General features: G+C 24.7%; 1 protein-coding gene across 1 annotated transcript; it reads right to left on the bottom strand.

Moving 5' to 3' along the window:
* Positions 1–229: 229 nt before the first annotated feature.
* On the bottom strand, positions 230–5032 carry LOC112592157 (5-aminolevulinate synthase, erythroid-specific, mitochondrial-like). Its single transcript, XM_025336157.1, has 9 exons — positions 4793–5032; positions 2476–2740; positions 1895–2105; positions 1617–1801; positions 1324–1535; positions 1124–1256; positions 791–1059; positions 516–725; positions 230–416 (listed from the first exon to the last, which is right to left on the bottom strand). Exons 2-9 carry the CDS (start codon positions 2729–2731, stop codon positions 285–287), a joined length of 1608 nt encoding a protein of 535 aa, XP_025191942.1. The 5' UTR covers positions 2732–2740; positions 4793–5032; the 3' UTR covers positions 230–284.
* Between the last annotated feature and the right edge of the window lie 17130 nt (positions 5033–22162).

Here is a 22162-nt window from a genome sequence, read left to right as displayed (position 1 = left end):
GAGTGTGAGTTTTAATAAGTATTATAATTTAGTACATTTATGTATTACAAAAACAATGATTTGTATTTTTCATAGTAAACTATTGGAAATATTACAATTAGAAATAAATTGTAGAAGTTTCAGAACTACTATTTGTTATGTGGACAACCCCCTAACCATGTGTGTAAAAAGCTAGAAAAATTGAGAAAAATAAGAATGTTTACCCATTACCAAAGATAAAAAATCAAAATAATAGTTTAAAATTTAGTTATTTAAGATGTGACATATGACCAAAAATACTGATTTTAAGCTGAGGCATTAACTAATTGATAACAATTGGGAGCCAGACATGATTCAATAGTAATTCTACAGTTGTTTTGTATATGATTACTGATCCGGGCACATAGAGGCTTTTTCTTGCACATGCTACAATGAGTCTGTAAAACCAACAAATAATAATTGATCTCAATTGTGAATAAATACATAATAAAAAAAAACGAATTATTAAAATTAATAAATTAATTTTGATTCCTTACCGCTTTAATAGGAATGCCGAGTGTTACCCAAACATCAAGCATGTCCTCAACAAGTCCATCAATCATTTCTGGAGTGTGGTGTGGTGTAGGCGCCAATCTTAATTTTTCTTGGCCAATTGGTACAGTTGGATAATTAATAGCTTGTACATAATGTCCTTTTTCTTGGAGCAGTATATCAGATATTTTTGAACATAAATTTGGATTTCCAATCTAAAAAAAATATATGTTGTGTATAAAATTAAATAATTATCAGAAGTTTTTATTTAAACTAAGACCTTAATGGGTATTATATGAGATGGCGTTGACTCAACGGGTAACCCAGCAGCATATAATTTTTGGCGGAGGTACTCAACATTTTCTTGATGTTTTTGTCTGAGTGATCTTCCTTCTGCTGATGCTAATACATTAACAGCTGCTCGAGCACCAGCTAAAACCATGGGCGGTAATGATGTGGTAAAAATAAAACCAGCAGCATAACTACGGATCATATCAACCAAATTGCTTGAAGCAGCAATATATCCTCCTACATTACCATAAGCTTTACCTAGAAAAATTTAAAACACAAGTTATACTTTGCGTAAATTTTTTCTACTTTTTTATATAATTACCCAATGTGCCAGATATAATGTCCATTTCATTCATTAGACTGCGCAGTTCACCAACACCGGCACCATGATTGCCATACAAACCTACAGCATGAACTTCGTCTACAAAAGTCAAAGCTCCATACTTATGAGATATCTAAAAACAATTGAACCAGTTTAAAATATTAATAATTTTTAAATTAATTATTGACAGTATGCTTTACTTCACAAAGTTCTTTTAGTGGACATATTGCACCAGTCATAGAGTGAACCGTTTCAAATGCAACTATCTTAGGTACAGCCTTATCAACGGACATTAAAAGTTCTTCTAAATGTTGCGGATCATTGTGACGAAATATATGCTTGGGAGCTCCACAGTTACGAATACCCTGTATCATTGATGCGTGATTACCAGAATCCGAAAATATGTGTATGCCTAATACATGTTGAACAAATAAAAAATTAATAGTTGATAACAAAAATGTATGAAATATTCAAGAAAATAAATTATCTATACCTGGTATCATCTTTCCCAATGTAAATAATGTAGAGTCATTTGCAACATAACATGACGTAAACAATAAGGCAGCTTCTTTTTCATGGAGTACAGCTAAATCTTTCTCTAAATTCTCATGAAACATTGAATTACCCGATATGTTACGTGTTCCTCCAGCACCTGACCCATATTTGTCTAAAGTTCGTCTAGTAAAATAATTAATATTCAGTTTTAATTAATAATTACAATAATTAAATCAATATATCATTAAGAACTGAGTAATATAAAACACATCTTACTGAACTGCACCCTTCACTTCTGGATGACAAGACATACCAAGATAATCATTTGAACACCATACTGTAACTGGTTTTTCATTTCCTGTGTATTCAACTGCATACGGAAAATCCATTGCCAATCTATTCACTTTTCTGAAAATCCTATAAGAATGGTCTACCTTCTTACGCATAATTTGTTCATGGAAAAATTTTTCATAGTTGTAGGTAGTATCTTAAAACAAAAATTATCTATTTATTATAAGTCCATCAAATGATGAAATATATGTTTAAGTCAATTTAAAATACATCAATATATAATATGTATAAATAAATACAAAATCAATGTACCGTGATTGGTTGTTATTAATCATGAGTTTAATAACTAATAACTTAGAAGAGATTTATAAACATAAGAATATAAAATTTTATATTTTAATGTCATTTATCAATACATATATAATATTTAAATTTGTATAAACTATTCAATTATTGCTTAAGTTATTCAATTAACTGTAAAGTTATACTTAAATTGACTTAACATTTATTCTTTTAAAACTTGTTCATATTTTATAATATTAGAAATAAAAATTGTAATTTGAAACCTGTTTTAGGTTTGGGTTCAATTATATCCTCTTGAATTTCTTTGCTGATTTCTTTGACTGCTTTTGCAGTACTTTCATCTTCTAGAAACGGGCACTTTTTTTTGTTATTAGTCTTATTATTTATAACACCTGCAGGGGATCCGACATTTATGAATCTAGACATAACTGGACATGAATGACCATATGTTTTAAGCAGGCCCGAAACATAGTTTTTGACATAAGCAGTGGGCAGTTTGGACATGAATGGGCACGCCATGACACTGAACTAAAAATATATATACATAATAAATAATATCTCACTATTGATGACTTAAATATTAAAGATAAATTTATATCAATTATAAAATAATATTACTCTTTAACAATATCAAATCGTAAAAATAAATAGATAATTAATTACTTTTAGTAACACATATATTTTATTTGGTCAAATAAATGCAGCGAAGTTTGATTGAAATGATTTTCAAGGAATTCTAAGAAATCATATTTTCATACCCTAACAATTCAGTTATATCTGGGTATAAATAGAAAAATTATTCAATTATAAATTTTTAAATTAATTTTTTAAAATATTTTATAACTAAAAAGATTCTACGGTCTACATTTTACCAACATACAACATGAAAAATTTTCTTTTGTAGAACCAAATGTTTTGTTGTTAACTTAAATATACTAACAAATTTACTTGTAATAAAACTTGAAATTAAGAATACAATCTATAGCTACATTAAATATTACAACTTTAAAATTATAATTTTAATAATAATATCCTATAAGATGTCCTAAATTATATTCTTACTCATAAATTGATAATAGGTGAATAAATATATTCTAATATTAAAGCTAACAACATAAAATAAATTCTACTTAACGTAAATTTGTTATGTTGTATTGTTATTCATAAGTGAGAGGGATACAATAGATGCAGCCATGCATTATGTACAGAATCCTTATTTTTAAATTAATACATTTTATTATTTTGATATATTATGCGGGTAAATTGATATTTTGTTAAACTTATTGTATAATAAGGATTTTAAAAAAAAAAAAATTAGTTTTAGGCATTATTTATAGTTAAAATTACTCCACATGAAATTTAAAACCCATCAATAGTATTATTGGAAATTGTTATACCCATAATAGTGTAGTATCTAACACTAATATAAGCGAATTTGACAGTTCATTTTAGAATTAATTGATATTTTAAAAGGTTAAAGATAGGTATTTAATAAACCTATAGGTATAGGTAATAAATTAAGTGACTATAATACAACATTTAGGTATGACATATACAAAAGAACATTTAGATCAATAATAAGACCATAGAAACTATAGTATTGTTAATAGCTACTTAAATTTTAATAATATAATAAGAAGTAAATAGAAAGTAAAAGCATTTACTCAATATACTTATAACATATAATTATTCATGCTTAATTGGTCAATAAAATACTCAAAGACTTAAAACAAAAATTATCTACAATTATTCAACCTTAGTAAAATTCATAAATTATATTAAAACTATAATCATATATTATTACTTAATAGTATTATAAATCAAAAACTTTCTAATAGTAAATAAACCGGTTTCGAGAAAAAATATCAAGGATCAACTAATACTTTGATAATTTTTTAATTAAATATTACTAATGGTAAACATAATATAATATAATACTAAGAATAAGTAAATTATAATATTGACATATTAGCCAAGAATATTAAATGAATGGATTGTTGAATAAGATATCATCCAATGTCAAACATTGAATTATATTATAATTAGTTAACCTTCAATTTAAATGTAATAACACAACATATTTATAGGTATATTAGAATAATAATTAAAAAATTTAGAATAAAATTCAAATATTTTTGTAATAATTATTCAATTGAATATTCTATTTATTGTGTTACTCTGTACAATAACCTCTAATTAGAACAAATAGTATACAATTGTATAAGTCTTGGCCAATGACAATGCAATTAAAAAAATAAATAATTTTAATCAGCACAAGGTTAACTGGGTCACCTTTCACCCCAACCATATTAGAGTAAATTAATAATCGCAAGGAATATTTTATTTTCAAGTTATTCTGTCGAGGAAAAGAAAAATTTCATGTCCATAGGCATGTTAATGGTGTCTGGCCACCACGGCAATAGTCTGACCCTCAAATTTAATTCAATTGTATAAAGTAGTACAAACTCGGGCATGATGCTTCGGTTAGGTATTATACAATAGTATTGTAAAGGTGAAATCGCCACCGACGATTTTCGTATCGGCAGAGCGCGACTGGACGTTTGAGGCTGATACACTCACCTTTTTTTACACGGTAACGTTCAGTTGCTGTTGTTTTTTTCTCGACGGATATCCGGATTTAGTGTCTAACACGTAGTCTGGGGACTGTGAAGTTGAAAGTGAGAGCTGGACAAACGGCAACCACCTCTGACGTCAGAGTGCGAAGAATTTCTCTCGCGTCAAACGTACGCCAGCGACTCGTCCGTCCGTCCGTCCTGTGTGAACAGAATAAGGTGATGAAAGTGCGCACTGGTCGCGATCACAGACGACTGACAGTGATAAAACATAAGCGTTAACACTACTTTACAGTTATCGCTATCGATGGGCGGCGGCGTAAGACTATAGTGGTGCCGATCATCGGCGACCCCTCCACCACAAATATCATATTGTTATCAACGACGAGGACGACGTCGACCTCCACCGACTGCCACGCCTTCACAGAGACGGTCGTCACACAAACGTCCGGCGCCGCCGTCGTATTTTTTTTCGTTTTGTAGACGTGTTTACTATGTAGACAATGATTCATAAGCGTAAGTGTGTTACTCGAAGTGGAGGTGGTTGGAGGAAACTGATCCACTAAAGGCCGATACGTTGTCCACAACTGATTTGGAAACCACTCGATTTTTTTGGTTGTATATTTTTTGAAACTTTATATAATTACAATATCGCTAACTTAATTTATATTATTATTTATTATATTACGTAGGTACTTTGAGTTTTAAAAATACTTTAAACGTAACACATAAAATATTTAGTGTTAATGGTTCCAAATCCCAATTAAAATGTTTTGAAATAATAAATTATATTATACTTACAAATTTTAATCAAAATAATCTAACCTAACCTAACGTATCTGCGATAGACGTAATTATACGCTCGACTGTTGTGATGTGTATGCCGACGTGTGACGATACGATATCATGTATTATGTATCTACTGGCGTATTTATGATTTGATTTTTAATTTTTGTACGTATAATTTTTTGTCGAATCTTTTTTAAATTTCCACGTATTTATAAACTAGATAATAAAACCAAAGTTGAAAATGAAAAATATTTGAAAATCGTTTTGTCTATACGTAATATTACACAACGAAATTATCTAAGTGATATTCTGATAAGCATTTACAAATAAAACTAATTGCAAGACTAAGAGCTAATATAGAGTTACTTTCCTTGTTACTAACTCATTAAATATGTATTATCCATATTAATTATTATTGACACAATTAATATAGGTACAATTTGGGTTTTTTGGGAACTGTCTATGACGGTGGGTAAAATCATGTATTTTAATTTACTAATGTAATATTAATTACTAATTCATCTATATTTTATACGTAGGTAAAGGTATTAAATTAATGAATTTAAAAATATTATAATTTATTAGTCTCATTGTATTTCTATGCAATATTCATATTATATAGTTTTTTAACTTATAATTTGATAACTGTGTGAGGGCGACTTCATTATATTTCCCATACCTATCTTATTTTGTTATCCAAGACTCCAACCCAGTGGCGTATACAAGCGGGTGTTTGGTGGATATGACACCCCCCTTGAGCCGTATCATATACTACATTATTATTACATATTATGTATTACAATATACATTATTATATATAATAAAATAGGAACATAGGTAAACCGTAAATACAATATGAAATATAAAATAATGCACAATACTAATTAGTAATTACATATATACAGGTTAACAATATCGCGATCGCTGCGGTAATGCGGTATCGCGATATAAAGACTAGTCGAAGTAACAGTAGAAGAAGTAATACAAAAATTGTCATTCAATCAAAAACGACGAATGGATTTTATTTTATAATATTTTTTTTTTCATTATTATCTATTAACCATACCATACAAACACTATGTATACATATTAATTAATTAAAATAAAAGTTTTAGTTTGTACGTGTTATATATAATATTTAATGTTTATAATTAACACCCCCTTCAGAAAATCCTAGCTACGCCACTGCTCCAACCCCCCAAACAGTGTAACTCAAAGGCCTAGTTACACTTATGGTACTTTATAATTTTACTCCTAAATTAATATACATTTTAATAAACTACATAGTATTAAATCTAAGTAGTATCTAAAACTTAAAATGGTTTGTTTTACAGCCACCAGTCACCGGAATAAAATGTTGAACTATATTATACACTAGGGCTAAAAGAAGGCTACAGAAGCAAAGATCCTCAATTCTAAAAAAGTAGTCAAGTGGATACAGCTTTTCTGTTCATCAATTGTCGAGTGAGCTCCTATTATGATTTATGGGTGTATTGAATTTGAATTCAATGATACATATATCATGGCATACGAAAAATGTTTCTGAGTAGAAACTACCTATCAGCCTACAATAATATAACCAAAGATATTTTATGATATGTTTTTATTTTGATATTTTAATATAGCTATTAAAACTATTCATATTACTTTCAGTATTATGTAAATGGATCGATTTTTTTTGGACAATGAAGTATTTAATTATCATAATATATATTTATACCATATAAAAAAAATTTAAATAACTCGAAATTTCATTTTATATTTTTTAGAATACTGTAAAATATCAAAAATAAATTAATAATGTAATAGATATTATTTTAAAATAAATCAAAAATATCATTGTGTGTAGTAAAATGCATTACACTATATAATACGTAAAACTGTAAAAGTTTTAAATTTGCACAAATAATATTTTTAAATTGTAATAAAATAATTGATATCGTAATTTATCGTTTAAATAAGTAATTCCGTTCAAATTTAAACCAAGATGTCTATAAAAAGTAATTGTTTTTGTATATTTTTGGATTTTATGGTTTAACTATTGATTATAATTACGAGAAATTTTGATTATATATTTAATACTTAGATATAAAAAGAAAAGTTTTTATAAATTTTTAACTACAAAAACAGTTTATTAACATTTTATTAGGTAATAAACTAATAAGTTACGTATTGTATTAAAAACATGTGATTGGTGTTAAAAAAATTCATTGATTAATAAATTTCCCAATCTCTTTATACAGATTACAATTTACTATATTATAAATTATAAATATATTAAATAAAAATCAATTGGAGTATAAATGGAAATGATTGACAATAATTATCATTTCATTTTTTTTTCTTAATCTTATTTAAAAATAATGACAATACATATATTCTATAGAGTATAGACAATACAATATACACAATACAGTTTAGGATGAAAACAAATTATTTGACTTCATATCGATAACACTATAATTATTAGTAATGTTTATTAAAGTAGTATTTATATAATAACTAATTGGCTATAATGGCCACATATTCAATAAAAAATATTGCATAATTTATTTCTAAAAAAAAAAATTATTAAAAATCTTACTAAGAACTCCTTAGCTATTTAAATTATAAGACAAAATGACTGAGGTTTGCGATTATGTAATAATACTTATGTGATTTATTATTTAAAATATGTATAAAATGAAATTTATTTTATTGTTGGTTAGGTTTTTGGTTTTATTTTTTACCGAAAACATTTCATTATTTGCATTTATTATATTATTAGTATTTTTAGTAAATTTTCTATTTTGTTTTTAATATTCAATGTAAAAACCAATACGTGCGTTTTAAATGCTTGATCATTTGAATATTTGGTATATGATACTTTATACTTTCATCATCTAAAAACATTAAAAACCTATAAGCACAATAATTATTCTTTAAAAAAAACTTGGAATCCTAGTTTTAATGAAGTTGTGTTGTCAAAAAAAAAAAAAAATAATAAATAACGAATTTATTATGTTGTATGTAATGCATTTTATAAAATATTTATCTTAGGGACTTGTAAGTTTTTGTTATTATACGCGAATTATTATAAAAGTCTATAGTCTTCATACACAATTAAATTTTTCGTAGAAAGACACGACTACTTAATTACTTAACCCGCGCGTATATAGCCTTGCAAAAAATACGTCCGGTCAACATCAGCGACTCGCGTTTCAATAAACTATTAGTAGTAGTTAGTAATACTAACGAAAAAAAATACATTAGTACTTATGTAGTAGTGAGCTTTTCACGTACGAACAAACTTTTTACTTATGCAAATTGTTAAGACAAAATATTGTTTATAAAATCATAACCAAAATTAAATTCAAGTGTGTTGCAAAAAATTATTTATACTTTTTTTTTATTAATATATAATATATTTACATACTATTGTAGTATTGTACACACCCGTTAAGTAAAATAGAAAAAAAAATTAAGCAAAATCACACGAACGACGCGAAAAGGAGACAATTTAATGAACCTAAGATATTAAAATTTACAAAAATTGTTTCCTTTTTTTCATGAATTACATCAAGAGGTTTCTATTCCAGTTTATTTTAAGGTAATCGTGAATATTTGTGGCTATATGAAAGAAGATAAATTTTTAGCGAAAAGGTTTGTGTAGTTGAATAATTTTAAATAAAATTGTACCTATGTATTGGCTTTTTGTAAGTTTTTAATTGTAGGTCATTTTGAAGGGTTGCATTTGAATATCATAACTTATGATTCATAAGACTATAGTCTATAGGTACTGATCTAACGATTAATTTGTGCATGTGTAGTTTATTATTAAGACTAATGTTAGATTTTAATATAGATCGAAGTAGGTGGAGGCGAAAGTTAAATTGTTTTTGTTTAGTGTGATTTGATTATGTTAATCTTTTATCCATAGTGATACCATTATACCACGATATTTCGTAAAATTATGAAGTGAAATTTATTTTTTGTTAAATGTAAGTGGGAGTATACCTTTCTCTTAAAAAATAAAATATAATTTTATATTTTATCAATCATTCTGTAGTTTATGGGAAACACGCTGTATACATCAGAAAATATATTTTTATATAGAACATTTTATGTTAGTAACTAACTGCTAGTGGATCACGGGGAATCTCGAATTGAACTCGTATTTTGTATGGCTCAACGATAAAGTTTTGCATAATGAATATAATCTAGTAATCTACTCTATAAGAATGATTTCAAATCTTTGGTCACAACTCAAATTAGGGTTAAGAAGGTTTATATAGTGGGTTACAATTCGTGAAGAAATAATATACATCACTGTGTTTTCGACATAATTCTTGATAAATATTCAAAATAAAATTAATTATTAAAATAATTAAGTACCTAATTAAAAAGATCAGAGATCAAAATCGTTATGAATATTATATTTTAATCGGTAGGTACTTTTAAGTGAGGCAATTGTTAGACGAAAATTGTATCAATTAAAAATATTTTCCTAGAGCAAAAATTCCACCAGTCATGGCACAAAAATAAAATAAATAGAATGACATCGGTTCATCTTGGTACGAATATTTATTAACTTATTTATATGCATAAGTTTTTCTTATTGTTGTCGTTTTTAGGTTAAGGTACGCACATATATATATATATATATATATATATATATATATATATATAACTAATATAAACATTTAAAAATGAAATTATATTTTCAGAATATTATTCTGAAAATTTGAAGTGATTATTGAGTTATTACTTATTAGTTTGTCGACAACTAACAAAAAAAAAAAAAAGAACACATTAAATCAAAGTTCAACTTGAAATCAATTCATTAATTTATTGTTTGAAATCAAAATTATAGTTACTAGAATTTTTATGTAAAATTTATCATAATTTAAACATGTAACATGTAATATATTACTTTACCTATAATATAGGTATATATTTAAAAAATCAGTATTTCATTATTATTCATATAAATTATTTTTTTAACTGTAGGTATTATTACATTTTTACATTTTTAACATTCAATCTTTCGTAGGTGTCTACACAAAAAAATTACAACACATATGACCATTTAAAAAGTTTACATTCGAACGCATGACCTTCGGACAAATCATGTTCAAACATTTTGAACTAGTAACCCTAACCCTAATAGAACGTAGATAAATAGTAGCACCTATACGAATAATAAACTATTGTTATTTTAATATTATGCTACTTTTATTAAGTGTTCACTATTCAAATGCGTATTATAATTATAAATTTGGATTTTTTTCTAACTACCCTAAGGGCTGTGGTGTTTTTATTTAAGCAATTAGAGATCTTATAAATACAATACATAGTGAGTGTATACGTAGTGTATATATGATAATCAGTAAATAATTGAATTTGAAATGTGTAAATAAGTCTACTGAGATGAATGAATAGGGTCAGTATATGGTTATCAGTATTTGTATGAAAATTATAAATTGGAAATATTAATGAGTTATAAATGGAAAACAATAAATAATAAGTACCATAAATGTTTTAAAATAATTGTGTAAGCACTTGTGTGGAAATAAAACGTCCGATATCATATAACATTATAACATAAATCTATAAGAGGTAGAGGTCACATTACACTATTTTATAGTACCTACACTGAGCTACACTCTACAGGCTATACAGCAAATAAGTAAAGATACAAAAACTAATATATTAATAACTATAAATTTATCTAAAATGATAATTATGAAGTATTCTAGCCTCTCAATGCATTTATACAAATATTAAGTTGATAACAATTGGCGGATCGCGGATGATGTCTTTATCGTACCTATTACACTTTTATATAATATTATTCGTAATAAGTAATAAAATAATTATTTACTAGTAACTAGTAAGTAATAAGTAACAAGATTAAACAACTACCCATAACTTACAAGATGTATTTTTTTCACGTTTATGAATAACAGTAGGTACATATTAATTATTATAAATAATATATTTTATACTAGGCTATAAAAATCTATTTAAAATAAAAAAAATTGAACATCACTTTACTATACAATAGAAGTATCGAATGGGTAATTATTGTGAGTGTATTAAAATTGAACTCATTGATAAATCATGGTGTACGAAAAATTTCTTTGAGCAGACCGTCTGTCAGCTAATAATATAATACATTAGTACAGTGATCGACAACCGGCGGCCCGCAAGTCTATTAAATACGGCCCGCTTTAAATTTTATAACAACGAAATTTAATTGAATATCATATCAAAAAAAATCATATTGTATAAATATAATTGAACGTTTCTATCAGTCATATTTTATAATAGTAGATATACCTTGACAGTTACCAATAAGACAGAGTACATACGACGAGTGTATTTGGGTTATAATCTTAATTTTCGATTGTGCTCAGTAACATTGCGTTTTTCAAATCACATTAAGCCTATTAAGCAGTTGTAATTTCCATACTTTAATATTTTAATAATATTATTAAAAACTGTAATTTTTATGTTCTATTAATCTATTATTTTAAAGTTTTAAACAGTTATTTTTTTTCTTAGTGAATAATTTGGAATATAAAATTTTAATTTTTGTCTGGCCTGCGAACTCTTTTTAATTTATAAATGTGGCCCGGGAGTCTAAAAAGGTTGCTGACCACTGCATTAATACATTCCATTGTATTGCTGTGAAAGTAATTTATTTTATATATTTCAGACATGGTATCTCGTATGGTTTAAGCGACTCAATGTGTTTTAAATTAAAATACTCCATCATCATTTATGATAATATAATTACGAACATCGAACGTATTATTTTTAAACCATATTTATATTAAGTAAAACAACAAAAATATTCTCGTAAATGTATAAAAAAATATTTTTAATACCAATATAATATACTATATATTATTATTTCATAGTAACTAAAAATATTACCTACTAAATAAATCATTGTAATTATTCATTATACGTGTAAAAATATTCATACATGCAATACGCATCATATACTTACAGTGGTACGACATAATATCATGCTCACTCCTTTAGACCATATAATAATTGAAGTAGCTTCACACTTTAATAATTTTTGTTAATTGCATAATAATTTTAGTTAAAATTATTTATTGATTTTACTATAAAGTATTTTGTTTTTTATTTTACCTTTTAGGGCAGTAAAAATGTTTCAATCTTCTTCTTTAATATATTTTTTAGTAGACAAGTAAATTAAGTTGGTTATAGGTATTTTAAATATATATCATAATTTTATAATTTATTTCAGGTAAACAGTTTTAAAATGCAGTACAAAGTTCTTCGTTTGTTATTCACATATAAATTAAAAAAGTGGCAAGGGGTACCCATCGTTCTACTTTATAATAAGTGTCGAGTGAATCAGTTTATATTAGTTTAAATAAGATGTGTTAAATTTGAATTAAATAATAAATCATGTTATGTGAAAATAAATTCTAAACAGAGACTACTATCAGTCTTAAATATAAGTATTTTTAGTGAATTTTCAACTTTCTATAATATTTTTCAAATTATGTATGATATAATCAAAATAATGTTTTAAATTATTGAAAAATTTAAATAATGTTCTTGACCTTATTTCTAATGAATTATTTTTATACTACTTGAGTTATAGTTAAATACAATATCAATTATTTGAAAACTGATTTTGAAAATTTTTCGTTTTTCTCTAAATTTGTGTTTACTTTTCTGATTATTTTCTAAAGTATTGAGAATTTTTGTACTTGATCTTCTAAAAATATTAAATAGTTTTATATTATTGCTTCCAGAAACTGCTTTCGAAATTAAATATCGAAACATATTTTCTATTGTAAAACGTGTATACAGACACAAAATAAAAAACATACATGACATTGTTAATTTATAAATAAAAATGTAAATATATATTATAGTTATGATAATTAATTTTGTCAATGTTATTATTGTGACTCTTAGTTTCTAAGCATAACATACCTATATATTATGCACAATTTTAAATTTTATAAATACTCAGTGGACATAATATCATACATTACGAATTATCAAATTACGAGTGTAATTAAAAAATGATTACTTTATTTTTTTTATTTTACTTTAGTAAATAAGTTCAATTGTAATAAAAGTAATTTAAAAAAACTAAACATGTCATATTAGTTAAGTATATTTAAATAAAAATGCATTGGTTTTTATTTATTTAGTGCCTATTATATAATTATGTAGTTCAATTCATTCTTATTTTATTACCTATAGGTACTAGGTATATATAAAATATTAATAAGGGTATATTTTTTTTACAGTGTAATACCTCCGTTGATTCATAACTAGAGATAGGATGTTGATGACCTAAAGAACGCACAAAAATACTCTAAAAATTCCAAAAAACAAACTTAAAAATCATCAATTAAAATCTACTCAAATAAGTGAAAAAAATTTAATTTAAAAATAATAGTTGTATCCCATACAATTTATAATATTCAATAAGCGATAGGTTCGATAAGCGTGTATAATTAAACGTGACAAGCGTGTAGATATGTAAATCACTTATATTATATTTGTAAATTATAATAATACCCGTGTTATGATTTATAACATACGTACGGTAAACCTGTATCAATATGTAACTTTAATAAACATACAAATTTTCTTTAAAATTTAAAATTAAAAAAAAAAAATACCCTACATTGTACAAAAAAAAAATAAAATATATCCCATAATATGGATAAATGACATCAACGTATTAAAAATAACATTAAAAAACAAAAAAATGCATTAATAGTTAAAAATGCAAAATAAAATTTATATATTCTTAATTAAGGAAGCATAAAACGCATTCTTAGCTAAAATAAAATAATATAGTATAAAAGAAAAATAATTGTAAAAGTCATCAACATCCTATCTAATAACTTTATTTAAAACTAATCGTTATACAATTAATGAACATTCGATAAATATTGATATTGGTATACAATTAAAAAAGGTAATTTTCACTATAATTTGTCTAAGGATTTTTTTCAAAGCTATTTTAATAATTTAAATATTTTTAAACATAACTATTTAAAATTATTTGTAAAAAAATTGAAATTAACAAAAAAAAAAATCACGTGACAAAAAAAGAATTTTATCATATTTTGTTTTTTATAAAAAAATTTATTTGTGATAAGACTAGCCGCTGTAATCTATGAAATACGAAACTATGTTTTTAAGGTCAAATTTGCTAAGTATGATTTCCTCTTCAAATGTAAATTGATTATAATTATAAGCTTATACACTTATTACTTTTATCCAACTACTATTTAAATAAATACATTTTAAATTATGATTATTAAACATGTGTGTTTAAAACATTTATCTACAATATATTTTATTTCATACCATATTATTAGAATGTACGTATCTATAAAATTAAAAAAATATAATTATTTACCTATGTATCAAATATTTTTAAATAATTTTTTTAATATTTTTTACCAATTATATCTTTAAAATACTAAGAAAATAATAAAATATACAAGTTTTAAAATAAAATAAAAATTAAGTACTGTAGTAGTTAAGTCTATACATTTTTATTAATTTCTGATAACTTAATATATTCTTTCATAGCTGATTCGTTATCACTAAATTATCGATTATCGTGCACATAAAATTATGTAACTATAGATAAGAATCATCAATTTTTATATTAACATAAGAAGGTTTATTTAATATTTAATTCTACAATTTTATTAGTTCGACCTTCAACATATAATATAAGTATAAAATATTATTTTACTTTACAATTATGATATCACGTAGATACTTAATACAAACGATATCCAAGGTAATGATGATATTATATGTTTAATTTTGAATTAAACATACTCACCAAATAATTTACTTATGTACAATATGCCTACTAATTATATATTATTGATACAAACATTTTAACAAATGAAATGGTTTAATTAAAAATGCCCTATTTTAGCATACAGCATGGAAAATGTATAAATACGCATCGAAGTAATTATTAAAGTAAGAGTATATTTGTAAAAATTTGAAAATCATGTGATATTGTTGTTTGCAAATATTGTATACATTATACCTACTGAATAATCACTAACCTCTAAAATAAAAGTAAACTAAGATTATTCTCTTTGAATTCTATGTTTTATGAATCCTGAGAATATATCTTACTCGTGTTTAACTGCCTAGTGACTATAAACTATGAACAAATATACTAAATGATACAATTCAGACTTCTAGTCATTACATTAGAATGATCTATCTCAAATGATTAAAGAAATTTGAGGTGTCAATAATTTATTGTATTTTTACAATTTAATGCCTATAAAAATATTTATATAAATCAAAATTAATTAAACCTGCGATTGTTTATGTATTTTAAATAAATATTTATAAAATAAAATTGCACTATAAATTAAAATTATTATTATTCTACACTATAAATCAATTTTTATTGAATTTTGACCTTAAATAATTGGCAGTTTATCTAACATATTATTCTAAATTGATATACATTTTTCTATGTGAATTTATTTATAGCCTTAGAATCTTTAGATATCTATTTAAGTCCATTTCAACAGTATTGATTTTTGTCTCAAACTCAAACCTTCTTAAAATATGTTTTTAATTTTAAAATTTCAATTCTGAACATATTTTTATATCGAATGTTTTACCTATTTGAATTTTATATTCAATGAAAATATTTTAAAGTAATTAATTTGTATGGATTAATTTTGTATCTATATAATGAAAATTATAAGATATTAAAAATAAAATGTTTACTACACATTTTTAAAAATTTTATGGCCATGATATGGACCTCTGAAAAATTCAAGGATATGCATCTGAATAAAATACAGTAACATGTGAGAAATGTATAAGCCGATATTAAACCCACCGGTTATAAGTATGTTATGAGTCATAAGTTATAAGTTAAAAATTATAACCATTTCTGAGTAAGCTGAACAATGAATGAATGTCATATATCCATAAAATCTTATACAATCCACTTATACAAAAAAATAATATTTGAGATAATTTTAATTAATTATAGACTATATATAGACTGTTTTATAATATTTTAATATTTTTCAAAGTCATTAATTAGTATACGTATACTTAAAAGTATTTGACTTACATATTTTGTTATTCTAATTTGTTAACTAATTTTTACATACGCTTTATAGTTTAGACTAATGTTTCCCAACCTATATGGAATGTGAGTACGTTGCTGGAGAGGCGCAAATAGCATCACTAAGTAAAATTTGTATTTATTAAATTATTTATATTTTATAAAAATGGAGGAAAATACGAAAAATTAATAGTAGTTGATTACTTGTACATTGATATTTCATAATAAGTAATAATAATAATAAGTTATAAGACTAGGGTTTTGATAGAATGTCATTTTTTTCTGATAATTTAAAACTAAAATATAACTGTAAGTGAAATATATATTTTAGGAAATTATATTTATTTTGATAATTATTTTATGATATACCTTATTAGCATTTTGTGCATTTTTTAAAAGTAAAAATGGTCAAATAGTGTCGATTATATATAGTAGGTCATACTCGTCGACTACTGTTTTCATGTTTACAAATAATTAAAGAGGAAATAACAAATAACAATAGATACTTCTATTTTAATGTCCTCTAAAAAAAAAAAAAAACATGCAATATTTTAACTACACCAATTTACACGTTTTCTTAAATTTTTGTACTAATATAGTGTAATATTCTGATATGCTTATAAACTTAACAGAGAATATATTTTCTATGTAACAAGTAAAGTAATAAATTAATAACTAAAATTAATTAATTGTTTGTATTTACGAAAAAATGTGGATAAAAGATCCGATAAGACAAGAAGAATAGGTATTATTGGTTATTTAAATTAATGTAGGTAAGCTTTTATGGTAACCTACGACTTATTTAACACATTTTAATAATTGTATAACTAACTAGAACATACATGCAACAATTAATTTATGTATAATCATAGCCTGGACTATTGTTTCATGGACTATTTTTTTGTTATTTATATAAAGTTTAATAAGTCAGAAACAGCTCCATCAAACTTTAATTTATGAACATTATCAAAAAAATTAACTTCCGAATAATTTAAAGCAAAAAAGGCGGTTCTCATCTTTAAAACAAAAGTTCTATCGCCACAGGACATTCCAATAAATGGTTTAAAAAATCTCAATTATTTTACTATATAGTATATATACAAATATGGAACGTCATTGGTATATTATAAAATTTCAAAAAAACAGATTTTAAATAGGTAACTATACCCATTATTAAAGATAAAAGGGAGAAATAAGTGAGCATACTGTATGAATAACTTTATATTAAATTATCAAATTTTCATTACGTTTTATATTAATATTTTACAAAATTTATTTTTCATTCTATTTGACATCATATATGTGTATTATCGTAATCTGTTACATTACCAGTAATATAAATAATGTATTGTAATTTATTCATATTAGCCGTGGGTTTAAAGTATGGAAGAAAAAATATCATCTATTGTAATTTTTATTATTTTCAGGACTTTTGTAGTAAATAACAATGTTATTAAATTATTATTAGCAGTTTAAAATGATTTGAAAAATAAAAATAAACAAACATGTTAACTAAAAATATATGTTTTAATTATTTTAAGCAAAATCAACTTTAAAGTTTTAACCACGAAAAATCATTTGAAAAATCGTGTTGAAGTAAGAACTAAAATTGAATAGATACCTATGTAAAATCATAGTCTGGATTATACACACCTATTTGTTGACTATAAATAATAATTAATAAGTAATCAGTATAATTATTATATACTTATAAACTATATGGTGATATGGTTAGAATTTTATAACTAGCAATTGTTTAAGTAAAGCAAATGAAGATGACATTTTTTTCTTATTTAAAAACTATTTATATTTACAGCAATTTTTTTTTCCTAATAACTAACAATTACTTGCCTATAGTATTCCTATAAAAAGTATTCATCAAAAAGCGCCATTAAATAATAATGGCTTACGCCCAAATTTTACTTGAAAAAGTAATAGCTAGTTGAAATATTATGATGACTTAAAACAAATTAATCAAGCATTTAATACTTATTTCCATAAAGTCTATTTACTATAAAAAAAACAATTTTAATTAAATGTATAGTTTTGAATGTAAGGTACTTAATAAATAATCAGTAATAGATATAGTAATGCTTAACTATCTAATTCATTTGTTGTAATTTTATAAATTTATCAAAAAATTATTAATAATAATGACGTAATATTACATCACACAGAATTTTAAATATTTCAGCCAACACAATTTAAATCTAATGTTTATAATTTATTGCAATGAAACATATTATATAAAATTAGAAATGACAACAACAATTAAATTAAAATTGTATCACATAAATGTAGTGTGGATAATTTATTCGAAACGGAAATAAATACGTTAATTAAAACGTTCACAACACAATTTTTTTATTAGAGAATGAAAAAAATGAACAATCGTGGCATGGTTGAATTGTTAAATAATATTTTAAGACCTTTATTTTGTAATTTATTGTTACAATTGCTGTGACAATAATTTATTCTAAATATTTTGGTTCATAATAATTAATAATTGTTTAAGTATATCTGTTAATTTTTTTTTAATTGTTAAACCAGCGTTTTATCATAAACAGTATACATCTATATTAGACGAGTATTAATTATTATAAGTCATCGATTATTATAATTCAACTACAAATTTTTAATGACATACTTATGAATAATTTTGCGTTAAATGTAATATTGTAATATTTTTCTAATTTATGTTGGAAAAAAAAATTGAAAATGAAAAAAAAACGTATCCTAAGCATGAAACGTGAATCTTACCCATGAATTAGGTACAATTATACAAAATGTGTGGATAATTGTAAGTCACACAATTTTTGACGTTATAAGATGTTATAATACTTGTACAGTAATATATAAAAATAAAGATAAAGTATAATAATATTGTATCAATTAATTAACATGTATTGCGATAGTATTCTTCAGACAAATTATTAGAATTGTAAAATAATTTAAAACTTTTATCAAAATAACATACAATATTAACAAAATAAATGAATTTTACTTTTCAATTATTACTCTTATGTAACTATGTCTCGATTAAACACCATGATAATTTTATGTAAATTTTAAAGTACTTATTGCTTCATTAAAGAATCTGGGTAGATATAAAAATTAATTTATTCGCCAATTAGCCTATAAAACATAAGCTTATATTATAATTTACCCGACAGACAAAAGTATTATTATAATATTATTACTTATTAACTATTTTAAACTCTTTAAGCAGTCCGTTTTGAATAGTAATAATACAAATTTACACCACATTATGTAATTATGGGTACGCTGTAAATGTGTGATTCAATGAAACAATTTTTCTCCTTTAATATAGGCAACTTGTTATACACTAAGATGGTTATGTTTTAGATATTCTCCATCATCGATTTTAGACGATTTTAGTCCAGTAGTACGACTAACAATCTTCAGGAAAATAAAAATGTATATCTTTTAAACTGAGAGGGTCAAAATTATAAAATTTATAATAGAAAGGTACTTATTTATAAATGATCGAAAAAAAGAAACAAATACCGTAGAACACAAAATCAGTTATCGACCAATTTTTGATTTAAATTTGAAATATCCATTATTACTTAAAATATTTTTTAAATTCTGAACGGAATTATGAAGGTACTGATATAACAATGATTGTGTTTTTCTTTTTTGTGCTAATACAAGATAAATATATATATATATATAAATAGAAGTAAATAATGCTTTAATCTACAATTTTAAGATGGTTTCTGATAGAAAATTGTAGTTAGTTGGTACTTTTAAGAAGGTTAAAATTAAAAATATCCAGTATTTAAAAAAAAAAAAATAAGAAAAAATGGAAATTTTTATACAAATCAAATTTTTGAAGAAATCTATTTTTTGGTGTACCGCAAAAACGTATTATCTTAGATACCTACTAGAAATGTTCACCAAATATTTATATTAACATTTTCTATACCTACTAATAACTATAGTTATATTTATAGACATATATTTTAGTTTTATTTCTATGGATTATGTCGAAAAAAAAGTTTGCTTATTCAAATAACAAATATAATACAGGGGTTTTCCTAAGTTTTCATATATACATTAAAAAATATCAAAAATACGTAGTCACATTAAAATTTTCAAATTATTTTGCAATTAAATAATTTTAGATTTTAAAATGAAATATATAATTTATCTTACGTTTTTCCACCAGTAGTAAAAAAAGTTAACCGGAATGTCACATTAATTTATTATGAACGGTTGACATTTTTAGTGATATTGAATATTAAACTACAAAATAAGTCATCAATTGATATTTGATGTTTTGAGGCAATTAAAATTTATCGTTTCTTTTTAGACATTAGTTATTGTAACTTTAATATTATAATATAGCTCATATCCATCGGATAATCACGTTTCAGTTGGATGGAAACATTGTTATTCTGTTAGATAAACGTATCGAATGAATACGCTGAAATTTGCATCACATTTTAAAACATGTTCTATTATTTCGATGGTAATACATATCGGCATGGTTGCATTATCGAAAGCACAATGATTATAGTAATGTACAATTATTTTACGTTTATTAAATTTTAAAATATTTACCGAAAAATTGAAACTAACTTAGTCGTAACTCTCCGGTGACAACAGGTACGCACTTGGAACGCAGAATATTGTACAGTATTGATATCGTTCAGCATTCACAGCGCCGTGCGCCGCTTCTTCTAACGACCCGTGACAATTTCGAAGTACATTTCAATTGGAATCGCTTTCTCACAAGCGGCGACGCGTGGACCTCGTGGTGGGGCTTTAAGTTGAGGGGAGGAGCGCGGACTCATTTGTAGTTTTCTGTTCATTAATTTTCGAGACACGAAACGCGGTCGAGCTGAAAACCGTTCGTGACTTTACGAGCTCCACGGTTCCAGATCAGCGCGTCCCGATTCGGTGTTATTACACTAGCTGTGGTTTGTGAGATCTGCTAAAACGGCACCCACGAGAAAATTTCCGTTTTGGTCTGTCGGATACCGAAAACATCATTAACTGTTGCCAGACTGCAATGACAAATTTTCACTAAAATCTAATAGTACTGCCAGATTAACTCTGTAGCAAAAATTATTTTCAACATTGCCCATATTATGTAATTGTATAGGTAAGACACGATTGCAGACGATCACTATTCACTATATGAGTATAATATGACTAAAGATATTATTTTGTAGTTTTGTACCCAAAAAATGACACAATTCCGGACGAAATTAGTGAAATGTTGCCAAGTTGTGCGACGTAGTTTACCGAGCTCAACGATTATCAATTTGATGATAGACTTATCATTCGGATATATAGTGAACATCATTTATACTTATTTAACAGTGCTTGATTATTTTTTGTATAGAATTCTTAGCAGTTTAGCACATCACATATTATATGCTTACCGGAAAATTCACAGATGCATTTTTTGTTTGATGACGTCATTATCAGTTAAAA

This window comes from Melanaphis sacchari, unplaced genomic scaffold, assembly GCF_002803265.2.
Source record: "Melanaphis sacchari strain LSU unplaced genomic scaffold, SCAv2.0 Contig159_pilon_pilon, whole genome shotgun sequence".
Taxonomy (NCBI): Eukaryota; Metazoa; Arthropoda; class Insecta; order Hemiptera; family Aphididae; genus Melanaphis; species Melanaphis sacchari.
Note: the sequence above shows the minus strand (reverse complement) of the source record. Positions and strands in the feature narration are given on the sequence as shown.